The sequence below is a fragment of the Camelus bactrianus genome, chromosome 21, assembly GCF_048773025.1.
Source record: "Camelus bactrianus isolate YW-2024 breed Bactrian camel chromosome 21, ASM4877302v1, whole genome shotgun sequence".
Classification (NCBI taxonomy): Eukaryota; Metazoa; Chordata; class Mammalia; order Artiodactyla; family Camelidae; genus Camelus; species Camelus bactrianus.
The window spans coordinates 13,309,637-13,321,702 of record NC_133559.1 but is presented as its reverse complement, the minus strand read 5'-3'; the positions used below and the strand labels follow the sequence as shown (position 1 = coordinate 13,321,702).

The window sequence follows — 12,066 nt, the reverse complement described above, 5'->3', positions numbered from 1 at the left end:
GAATCCCATGTCTCACGAGAATGTTAAACGCTGAGTCACCTAAAGGAATCCTGGATTATCTTGACTAGGAATTGGCACCCTTGTAAGCTTGGAAGCCCAGTTTTTTCCAAGTCCTGAGAGGCCACAAGAGATGGGCCCAGGGGTACCTTCCAGGAGCGGCAAGGCCAGGATGCACCTGGCGGTCTCTGAAAACGTAAGTCTAAAAACACCACTAGACAGTTCAAACCAAATTTCTTAATGAATGCTAATAACATCTTATCCACTTTTAAGCTTAAGCTTATGTTTTTATTCTTACGTTTTTCAACCAAGAATACAAGGTACACAGCCTAGGAATAGATCAAACATGAGAGATAGGATTTTATTTCCTGGTATCTTTGAATTGGGGAGCAGCCTGATGAGACACCTCATGCTCCCCAGTGATCAGTGGGTTGACATCTGGATAAAGCAGAGTGAGTGGATGCCTAGGAAGGACCTTGGCCTTTCACATCACCTGTACGATTAGTGACAAAAACTCTTGGTCTTTTACATTATCTTTATAATTAGGGACAAAAGACTATCATCCAGGGAGCCCATCGTCCAGCTCAGGCCTAACCTGTTAAGTCAGAACTTCCCTTTGTCTGTCCTTCAAGTACACCCAAGACCACATCCATCCACCCCCAACAGTTCTCACCTGCCTCCCTTGGTCTCGGAAGAACTCTCCAGTATTCTCAATGACCTGTTCATCTGACAGCTGGGAATAGGGCTGTTCCTGACAAAAGGTGAACGTCTCCCACAGAGTCACCCCGAAGGCCCACACGTCACTTGCCGTGGTGAACTTGCCCTGTTTAAGTCAGGAAAAGAAGGGAAAATCCAGAATAATCTGTGCATGACAAGCGTATATTCCGTTTTCGTAACTTGGAGTTATCCCCTTTCACTACCCAGGGCCAGGAGCACTGGAACTGCCAAGATTTGCATGCGGAAGCTAGAAACAATATGAAGTTGTTCTGATGCCAAGCTGTAGGCCATTCTCTCACCCTCAGGATCTGAGCTGAGGTCTACTTTTCTTGGAGATGAGATCAAGGGCTGAAAAGGATGAAGCCATAAGCTATGTGACTCTCCCACTGGGTGTTAAAAGGTTAAACTCCAGGGCCTAGGGTAGCACTGGGGAAATGCTCAAGGGAAAGGCAAAATTAGAATGGGAAGTTCATGGCATCTATGTTAGAGATACAGGAATCTAGTTTAAGTGCCTGATGAATGCAGATGGGTGAATCCAGAACTCTCACTTCCCAGTTCAGTGATCGTCACAGTCTTGAAGGATAGACTAAGGAGTGACAGCAATGAGATGCAGATGCAATTAGCATGCATTAAATACTGGCACATGTTTAATAAATACGACACTGAAGTAGATGATCTTATTTATCCTCATTTTCCAGATCAGAAAGGGGAGACAAGAGAGGTTTACTAAAATGTCCTGGTAAAAAAAGACCATTAGTAATGGAAAAAAACCTGAGATTTGGACCAAAATCCTCTGAATCTCAAGTCTAATAATCTTTTACAACAACATGCTATACCTTTAAAGAGAGCAATGCTTAACAATCACATTAGAAATGGGTAAAATATTTGATTCACCTATATAGATGATAAAAATCTTTGTAAGGATTTATATAAATCAATGTATATCATAGCATCATTCATAATGCAGGAAATTGCAAAGTACTTAAATATCAAATTATAGCAACATTATTAAATTATAGGATATAACCACACAATGGAATATTATGCAGCCATTAAAATCATGTTTTTGAAAAATATCTACTAACATAGGAAATATCAATGATAGAGAATTGGATTGCATAGTATTATCCCAATATGTAATATAATTTTATGTATATAATATATATGTTCACAGAAATACATGTATAGAAAAAAATCCTCAAAGGAAGTATATGAAAATATTAATACTAGTTAGGATAACTATACATTTTGCTCATTTCAAAATAAATTAATGAGTCCTATAAGAATATGAATAAGAAATAAACAGATTAATAATAAATGAACAAAACTAGATTGCTCTCAGGCTTTTCTCTGCAATATTAAATGACAAAAGACAAAATTACATGTATACAGCATTGTGGGAAGTAAAAGTTTAAAATCTATTAATTCTATAAATCAGCTAAGTGGTATAAAATCAACAATAAATTATCTCAAATATGCATGGTCAGAAGATATATCTCTAAGAGAGGCATTTGGAAAAATTATTCACTCATAGTCCAAAATACCAAGAGTTGAATAAAAATTATAAAGGAAAGAATGAGGAACTTAAAAAGTAAATGGTGATAGCCCTAACATAAAAATAGAGATCAGTCTAGATAATAATTGAAAACATTATTATGAAATTAATAAAGAAGGAAAATATTTTGTGTGGATTACCGTTCTTTAAATGACAAGATTTTAACATTCTAAATTAATTCAGATCAATCAGTAGGCAGACAGGGTAGAGAGGAAGAAATGACACTAAATCTCTTATCATTATGGGTATATTTTTAAACTTTTCTCCCAAATTTTCTATAGTAAGCGTGTTACATTTTAGCAGCAGAAGTAGGCAGGTGTCAAAAACATAATACTTAGTATACAAAGCAAATCATCTCAAGTCAGAGGAAGTATCAAAGCCTATTTATCGTCTGCCTCCTGCTGTCTCAGGTGTGTCCCTCCATGCCCTGTGCACCCGCCCACACGCCAGCTGCTAGGGTGGAGCTCAGAGATGCAGAGAACTCACCAGCAAGATGCTCTCCCAGGACATCCAGCGGATCGGGAGCACCGCCCGGCCCTGGATCCGGTAGTAGTCACCGCTGTACAGGTTTCTGCTCATTCCAAAGTCAGCTATCTTGATGGTATAGTTCTTACCCACCAAGCAGTTCCGCGTGGCCAGATCTCGATGAACAAAATTAAGAGAGGAAAGGTACTTCATGCCGGAAGCAATCTGGGTGGCCATAAACTTCAGGTTGGTGTAACTGAGGAAACAGAAGAGAGAAAGTCGCCTATGGAGAGAGGAAGCTGTGAAAGGTCCACTTTCTAAAGGTGGTACCAACAAACTGGGATTCCCATCACAACACCCCTTCTCTTTGCTTTCCCCCAAAGGGCAGCTGCTCCATTGTTCCCTGCACACTAACCTCCCCTGCCATCCCAGGACACTGATGAACTCTAAGGCTTACTGCTCCCCATCTCCAGATCCCAGGTGAGTCTCACAAACACAGGGAAGAGATGGAAGACCTGGCTTGTTTACCTGACAGTGGGTACATCGCTGGAGGAAGAACTGGGGGGCTCATGGCGGGAAAGGAACTGATTGAGATCTCCATTCTCCATGTACTCAGTGATCATGCAGAGAGGATCGTCAGTGATACACACAGCTAAGAGACGGATGATGTTGGGGTCCTTGAGCCGGGACATGATCTTTATCTCCTTAAGAAAATCATTCCTTTGGAGGACACAGACATAGATAAGCCCAGAGGCTCCCAGAGTTAGAATCAAGATGGGGGAAGAAGACACAGCAAAGTCTGGACATCCCCATTATATCCATTCTTGTTCCATCTAGACCTCCCCATTATATCCAGTCTTGTTCCCCTTTGGATAACCTTTGGTGAGGACAGAGACATTGGTACCTGGAAACTGTCTCACTTCACTCATTCTGGAATACGATGCACCCTATTCAATTGTAATTTGCGGGGAACATGAACCATGACATTCACATTTGCATCCCTACCACACAGAAAGTGATCAACATTTGTTAAATCAAATATATCCTGCTCCCTCATCTTAAAAATAAAATCTTTGTCTAGAAATCATATTTTAAGTGCAATGGGGGTATTTATGCTTTTAAAAAGCCATGGAGTCACTCCATAAATAAAGGCAAGGACATTGTTTATAAAGTGAATGACCATCCTCTGGTTTATCTGATAATTTTTTATTTCCCCATCCTGGCTTTTCTTAATGCAGGGCACGCCCGCAGTCAATCACAGCACACACTTAGTAGCCTGTTCAAAGCAGAGCTGTTTAAAGTTTGCGGTGGAAATGCGGGGTCATTCCAAAAGAAGTACTCAGTTGGCCAACACTAATAACACTTGGAGTAGACAGTGACACCCACCCTTGAGTCACAAAGTGGGCTATAACTTTCCCAGTTACAATATTTGGATTTGTGAGACCACTAGCCCACATTCTCAAAACTATTGGAACAGACTGGCTATAAGTCTCCTGTGAGCTTTCTAGAAATCCTGGCCTGGGAGTCATACTATGTCAATCTAAAGTCTGTGAAATCAACGTAGTCCTGATGCAACATCTCCCCTCTTTCATCCCCCCTTCAACCTCAAACCAGGGGTTCCCTGGCTTGGGAGGGCCCAGAGTCTAAGCCATCCATCATTGCTAAATTGGAGGGGACACAGGTGGGACACCAAACCTCACCAAACAAAACAATGGGCAAAGTCTTGGTCACCGTCTGTAGTTTTTTTTTTTTTTTTTTTTTCTTCTTGCCACTTTCTCCAGTGATGTGCTAAGATTAATACTGGGAATATTCTATCTCTCTCTGGGACCCAGAGGATGTCACTTGTCATTCATACTAATATTCTGAAGATTGAAATTCTCACAGTTAAAATTCCAAAACCTCCACAGTTCTGTTCTGTTCCCTTGCCTTTCTTTCTTCATTCCACATCCTGTCGATTCCAAGACTTTTAATGAAACCCTATCTCCATTCTTGGAATTTATGATAATTTGAGGAATAGGGATCATAAATTTTCCCTCCCTTTGAATGTCAGTGAGACAAATCAAGCCAACCCAAAGGGGGAAATGCATATGTTACCCAGATGTGTGGACTCCTCTGAGACACATACAACCAGCTTTCAACCAACATGCCTCTCTGGGTGAGGATTAACTCACCATTACTGTAACGGAAAGGCTGTCAGACAACGGAGTAGGGCTGGAAACCAATGTATGTAGTTAAGGATCCAAGAGATTATTAGCCAGTTTGGCAAACTGCTAAAGGACTGGGGATCCTTTTGCTTTGAGGTCCATGGATACTTTTCCAAGCAGAGGTAGCTTCTCATTTGGGGGGTTGCTGTACATAGAAGAAAAGGAGCATAAAAGAGAAAAAAAGGGATGAGAAAGTAAATAGAAATGCAGAAGGAAAAAGGAGAATGGAAGAAGCTTAGCAAGAAAGATGTGTGTGATTGTGAAAAGTTTGCAAGGAGAGGTAGCGACATTCAGGAGTGTGTCTCTGTACAACAACTGAAGAGGTAGGATGCATTCAGACTGCTATGTATGCTGGGGAGGACAGTGCTGTGCAGAGGAGGGTAGGAAGTAAATATGTAGCAGATCCAACAGAAAATGTACATTTGTTTTTGAGAGAGGTGAGAACCGAGATGAGGACTATCAGGAAAAGAAAGTACAGCCATGGAAATGTTAGGTAAGGCAGCTCGCAGACCTTCCCATCTCAAAGAAAAAAAAAAAAATTGCTCAGACATTTCCAGAAGTGTTCCTGATCCTGAAGGTTGAAATACATAAAGGAAAATTCAAAATGCAGACCACAGACCTGGCATTCTTGTTGGCATCTGCTCGGAGCATTTTCACGGCCACCAGGACAGGCTGGTTGGCACTGACATCTAGGGCAAACTCTTTGTCTTTGAATTTTTCCATTCCCTCCACTTCACAGAGATGGACCTAGACAAAAGTCATCTAGTCTCAGCATGATCATTTTCTCCTGAAGGTGCCTCAGTGCTCTTGCTGGGCATTTCCTGGAGATCAGCTAGCTCTTACAACTCAGGCAAAATAATCAAAAGGCCAGTAAGAAGATACGTGTAACAGCACATCTTTGACTCCAATCACTGATAAAAACAGTGGTAAGACACCAAGCTAATATGACATGGAACTGCTTTATAAAGGAAATATGCGTTGATTGGAATATTAGTTACGCGAATGAATCTGTGGCATCGTATTTTGTTACAGTAAAGCCACTACAAAACGTCATTTGGTATAAATGCTTGAGCATTGATTCAAGTAAGTTTAGTTACTGGATTGAGCAAAACAGAAGGCAATTTCCTCTCTAACTAATCCCTTAGTATGGGGTTAGCATTATCAGTAACCCCTACATACTAGTGACAGTATAACGAGCCTGTGTTTCCAACCCAGGAGACAGAATGGGTGCGTACAACACCATAAACAGGTGCCACGGACCCTTCTAGCTCCACCGCCACCAAACCTTCACAAGGATGCATGCCACCCACACTGGAAACCAATCACATATTCTTATGAAACCAAGTTACACTTGGAATTTAGCGGGTGGTGGTAAAGAACTTCTATTGCCACTTAAATCATTGCTTTGAATTCTCAGACGGCTCATGTGACTGACGTAAGAGTGAAGAGTCAGGTATTACGCGCGTCACTCTGAGGGCGACTGCGAAGAGCGCTCCTCCTTATCTTAGCTAGTGATTCATTCCCTAGCGGCTGATTCTGGGACCAAAGGCAGGGGCGAGGCTGTTTTTGACCATTTTACACGTAACTCCCATGAAAAGGGAAAAAAAAAAAACCCAAAGTGGCTATCAAATAGCAGGATGTTCTTGGACAGTTTATAACCGATGATCACATCTTATGGTCCCCACCCTCTATAACCTATTGTAAAAATTTTTCAAAATATTGAAGGTTTTTCAGGATATCTAAGTCCAGTGACTTGCCTGCTTAAAGACTTCTATATAAAAAAATCAGAATTCCCAGGAATTCCACAGCTATTTGGCAAAGATGAGGTTGACCCAATAGTAGTCTTCTCGAGGACTGTGCAAGGAGAGGCAAGCGGAGGAGACATTCAGTGTGAATGCACTCTGGATGGGACACTTTGCTCTACTGGCCGTTTTTATTCAACCACTTCCTTTGAGCTACCAAAAAAGGCCCCATTCAAAAAGCCAGCTCACCTCCCCAAACTGGCCTTCTCCCAGCTTCTCCTTGAAAGTTAAGAGTTTCCTGGGGAACTCTTCCACAGCCACATCTTTTCCTGAGAGTAGGTCCATGGTGACGGCGGGCACTGAGTAGGTGTTGCCTCCGGTCACCCCCTGGAGGTTCACGATGTCAGCCTCTGCATAGTGGGGCACGCCCTCAGGCCCACTGGGCTGGACCGGCTTCACGACACCGCTGCAGCCTGGGAAGACAAGGACAAGGAGTCTCATTCCAAGGGGTTATCTTTGGAGATCTCTTCAAAAAAGAAAATCTGAAACGAGGGCTAAAACGTGCCCCCGAGACAGCCTAACCTACGCCGTGACATTCTTATTTGGGGAATGAGTCCTCTAGAGGCTCTTTCTTGTGACCTTCAGAATGCAGGCCACCACTTATCTGTACCCTCTTACTACAGGACCCTTAACAACCTCCTTGGCTAAGCTCGTGAAATTCTGGTGTAGCCACAGGAAGGCCTGCACTATATTTGGGTGGAGGTATTAAAGTTTGAAGATTTAATAGCGTATTTCCTTAATTTTAAGGTACTATCACCGATATGATAACTTATTTTAGAGATTAAAAACTTTCTGACTAAATTTATATCATCTAGCTTAAGATACATCCTAACGTTAGAAAAAAACACATTAAAATATGAGGGTGGGGGTGTGTTTAAGACTTCAGAAAATAGGTAAATTACTTTGGTTCAGCCTAGGAAATAAATTCATTTATATCCCTTATTCTTGGTGCCTCTGTAAAATTTCTGTAGTTCAATATGCTCCTTCAGTGTTTCCTATCTAAATACACAGTAGTTTCCTTTCTTCATTTGGAAGGACCCTTTGGAAAGTCTATGCTCTCACAGTTAGTCCTGTCTACTTCTCCAACTAGCTCTCTCCTGAGCACCACCAGTCCTCTTCTACTGACTGGGGTCACTCTCTGGTTGCTGACCTCATGGGAAAGCTGCTCTGAGCCTCACTGATGACCCCACCACCCCATCTGATGTCATTCTGTAGCACTTTTTCAAAAACATTGGGATGTGATTCAATTGGCACTGTTTTATCAAAGCAATGCTTTTGCTGAGAAAAGGCAAGAAATACTTACTCTTGTAAGAAAATCTTGTATTAGTCTAATAAATTTTCACCAAAGAGAAATTTAAAAAGTTAGAAAAAACTCAATTATCTAGGTGGCTAAAAATCTGGGAATTCTAACGTGTCTTTAGCTTTACTTTCTCTTCCTCCAGGTCAAATTCTTGTCCTGCATTCACCCCGATGGTGTTTCATGCTGGAGGAGTACCTTATCTGAGCTTTCTCACTTTCCTCCTATGAAAAATGAGGAGGTTGGACTCATTAGACTGTTTAGGTTCTTCTAGTGTTAGCATCTTAGTAACACGTTTTATTTGTTTTCTTCTTCTGACATGTGGGTCCCTCCAAACATCTGCTATGTCCCACAGCAAAGGAAGGGAGCTCAGAATAGGCTAGGAGCAGCAGCAGATCAAATTTAGAAAGACAGTGTGGACTTCCCAGGAGAAGGTGGGCTTCTCTAGGATAAAACTTAGATTTGGTTGAGTAGGAAGAATAGTGTCACACCTTCCTAAATTTTGTCCCTCAATGATCTGCCAGCTGTTTCATCCTCACCTGACTCTTCCTCCCCTGGAGCAAACTCTGGGAGTTTCCGTATCAGCCTGGATGGCTCCTGGTAGTCAGGGCGAAGGGGGAAGATGCGATCATAGGTGGAGTTGGACTCCTGCTCACTTGGCGATGAGGAGCGGTTATTGTTGAACATGCTGGACTCGCTTGGCAGGGAAAGGCTGACTGTCATTTCATCATCCAGCATCCTACGGGAAGCCTGGAAGAGAAGGAGTGGGGAGAAAGGCATGCTGGCACAAAGAAGATCGTCACTCTGTCCTCTTCTTAAACCCAGCTCTTCCACTCAGGTGAAACAACTCCTTAATACTCAAACTCCAGAAGCAATGCAAGTGTCAGGGATGCAGTCTGGTTCCACCAATGCCTGTGTTGTAGAAATTTAGACTAATCCTTCACTTCTTCAAGGCAGAATTTGACCTCCAAATGTCTGTGCTGGCCAACATTCATTAGCTTCCACTGAAGCACTTACAAGCATTACTCATATGGTACCATAAGAACCTACCTCAGTAGCCAATCAAAGATCTCCTCAATCTTAGAGTTTTCAATGTTCTGTTAAATAATGGCTTTTCCTGACACCATTCCATAGCTTTGATTTTGTATAGACATACATTAAAATGTTCATTAACTCAACAAATGTGCTGCAATGTGATGAAGCTGTAGTTCACCTGATCACTCTGGCTCTGTAGGTCACGGTAATACCCCCTCAAGCCTGCACTTTTACAAACCAAAAATGAAATGGCTACAAACTAGGAAAGGAAAGTCCTAGGCATCCAGGGATACTGAGGTGAATGATACCTAACACAAGAATAAGAAGAATAAAACAACTGATTGTTCTGGAATCCTGTCTAATGTTATCCACCTGCACCTTCAGAAGGACAACCCCAGAATCTGAATATATGTGACTATTTGGATGCAAACACGTAAAATGTTCTACTCCAACAAACACACTTCGGGTGCTCAATGGAAAAACTTGGATGTCTGCTCCATACCTTAGACTGAGAGGTCCTTTATTGTAGTAACAGCCTCAATACTGAGCACGGAGCCCAGCACAGAGTAGGCACTCAATAAATACAGGTTGACTCTCTCAAAGAGTGAATTCTGAGAACACCATTGTAAGTATCTTGCAAATAATGCTATAGCATAAGGCTATCTTGAGTAATTTTTTTTGGTAATATATGTGTATGCTTAAGGATTTTCTACAAAAAAAAAAAAAAATCTTTCCCCAGGAAGAAATCATGTGTTATTCCAGGGCATCTTGAATTATCTTACTCGGGCTTTATAGGGAGAGAAAGAATTTCTTGAAGGACTAAGTTAAATATTCAAGGGCAAAAATTTTGTTCCCCCTTGTACCTGGAGAGTCTCCAATCCAAAATTCCTCCCCCAGCCCATGAATATATCCCAGTGGGACTCAGAAGAATGAGTCAGAGAAGAGTGGTAAATTCTTGCTCAAATAAAGAGAAAAATATCTCATTGAGTAGAGAACAGAGACCCTCCTCTCCTCAACTAAAATGCAGTCAAAACAGAGTATTCAATAAGAACACATATCAGCTTCAAGCTGTCCATTGACCCTTCAGTCCACCAGCTTCTACCACCACCACCACTCTTTGCTACCCCTCACCTGGGAATTCAGATACCCAGTGTGTTCCAACATTCTACAAGAAGAAAGGTTTTGATGTTGCCTCATGCCAGTGGGTGAGCTCTCTGTGGATTCTACCTTTCAGCCTTCAGTCACTCTTTATGGATTGAAAGCTTTAATTTAGTTAAAGTGTTTTCAGACTAATGATAGAAGTCTCTATGGGAAGCAAAGAGGGACTTCTCTTCCATGAAATACTTCTGCCGAAAGACCTTAAAATAGACCTCAATCATCTTAGCCCTTGAATATGTAACAGATCAGAAGGAATTGCAAGCTACTTGTCTGGGTCATTCCCCTCACTTCACTGATTTCAGTCCCTTCCCTCTTGTCCTACCCACAAAAAGTTCAGAAGATTCAAGTCCATTCTCACGGTGCCCTATCACCTCTTCGGGTATGTACTCCACATAGGCACTGGTCTCCTCTGAGAGCCCAGGACCAGACACAGAAGCTATAAAACACAATTAGACTATACGCTCCCTCCTGTTCCCTGCCCTCCCGGGGCACTTCCAAGCCTCACAGCCCAGAGTTTCCAGGGCCTCTTACAGTCCACATCCACTTGAACTCATTGGCCAGGGAAGATGTCCATGGCCAAAGCTAGAAACACTTTATCATCAGCAAATCCCAAGAGTATCAGACACGTAGCAGCAGAACTCAGTTTCTGTTTGGCCTAAGAAACCAAGAAACGTCATAGATATCCCATCTGTGGTGGAACGTGTATATTTTAGAAGAAAAGAAGCCAGCATACCTCAAGATTGACAACTGGAACAAGCATAGAAAACAGGGTATTAGTTGTATGACCTTGAACACATCACATTTTTCTCATCAGAAAAACAGTTAAATATAACTACTATACCCAACTCACCATTATTCAATGAGGTTCAAGTAAAATCATGAAAAAAGTTTTTGTGACAAGACACATGGGACAGAAAATATATAGATCATTTGGCCTAGACAAAAAAAAATCTGAGGAGGGACTCAGAAGGACGCATGACCAAAGCTTTCAAGTACAAGAAAGAGTAGGAATAGAATTGTGAGAAACTTAGCTTGGATATCAGTGAGGCTGAATGTTTTTCTACACACACACACACACATACACAAACACACCAAAAAAACAAACAGACAGTTGGTAAAAGAAGAGAAGGAACAGAATTATCAGAAACTTTAGCTAGGTTTGAGTTGTGCATCAGAATCACTTGTTTAAAAAAAAAAAAAAGGCAGATGCCTGAACTCTCCTCCAACCTTCAAGGGAGATGCCAGCGTTTTGAGATTCAGTGTGTTGGGAAGAGTTTTTTTAGTTTTCTTCAAAATCTTCATTCTAAAAATGAGAAAATGGACTTAGCTTATTCTTTTCTGACTCCTTTCAGCCAAGCTTCTCCATTCCTATGTTTTTGGGGGTCCTCAGTTTACTCTCTAAACGTGTAAATAATTTTGTAATTTGCCCTTTACTCCTGGGTCAACAGCAGCGTAGGAAAGGATGGAGCAGCTTCCCATCCCACGATTGTTCTGCATTTCCTCACCTTCTCCAGCATTTTTTGCCAAAACTGCCTCCAGAGGATAATGACAATGATGGCCAGGAGGATGAAGATGATGGCCACCAAGCAGCCAATCAGGATTCGAGTGTTGCTGTCATCGACTTTAAGCATTGGATCTGTAACCAGGAAAAGACGGATGAAGAATATTATCATCTCATGGGGCAAGGAGAAAAGCATGAGGGATTGAACTAGACATAAGGAGGCAGAACCTGTTCCTTCAAGATAATTCCACAAGGTGCCACCTTAACGCTTCTGCTACGCTTGGGTTACTTTGGCCCTATATTCTACAGTTCACCGTAGGACAGTAGCCTCCTCC

At 41.8% G+C, this 12,066-nt stretch overlaps 1 protein-coding gene across 7 annotated transcripts in view; it reads right to left on the bottom strand.

Annotated features, from left to right (window-relative positions):
• The window catches only part of DDR2 (discoidin domain receptor tyrosine kinase 2), a 133,557-nt gene that overhangs the window by 10,402 nt on the left and 111,089 nt on the right, over positions 1-12,066 (bottom strand). For all 7 annotated transcript variants that reach the window (XM_045515837.2, XM_010953779.3, XM_074349726.1 and 4 more), the window contains 7 exons: positions 11,736-11,866; positions 8,577-8,787; positions 6,930-7,153; positions 5,558-5,685; positions 3,263-3,454; positions 2,756-2,990; positions 671-820 (listed from right to left, as the gene is read on the bottom strand). In XM_045515837.2, the coding sequence (XP_045371793.1) occupies positions 671-820; positions 2,756-2,990; positions 3,263-3,454; positions 5,558-5,685; positions 6,930-7,153; positions 8,577-8,787; positions 11,736-11,866 (1,271 nt within the window). The remainder of the gene's footprint in view (positions 1-670; positions 821-2,755; positions 2,991-3,262; positions 3,455-5,557; positions 5,686-6,929; positions 7,154-8,576; positions 8,788-11,735; positions 11,867-12,066) is intronic.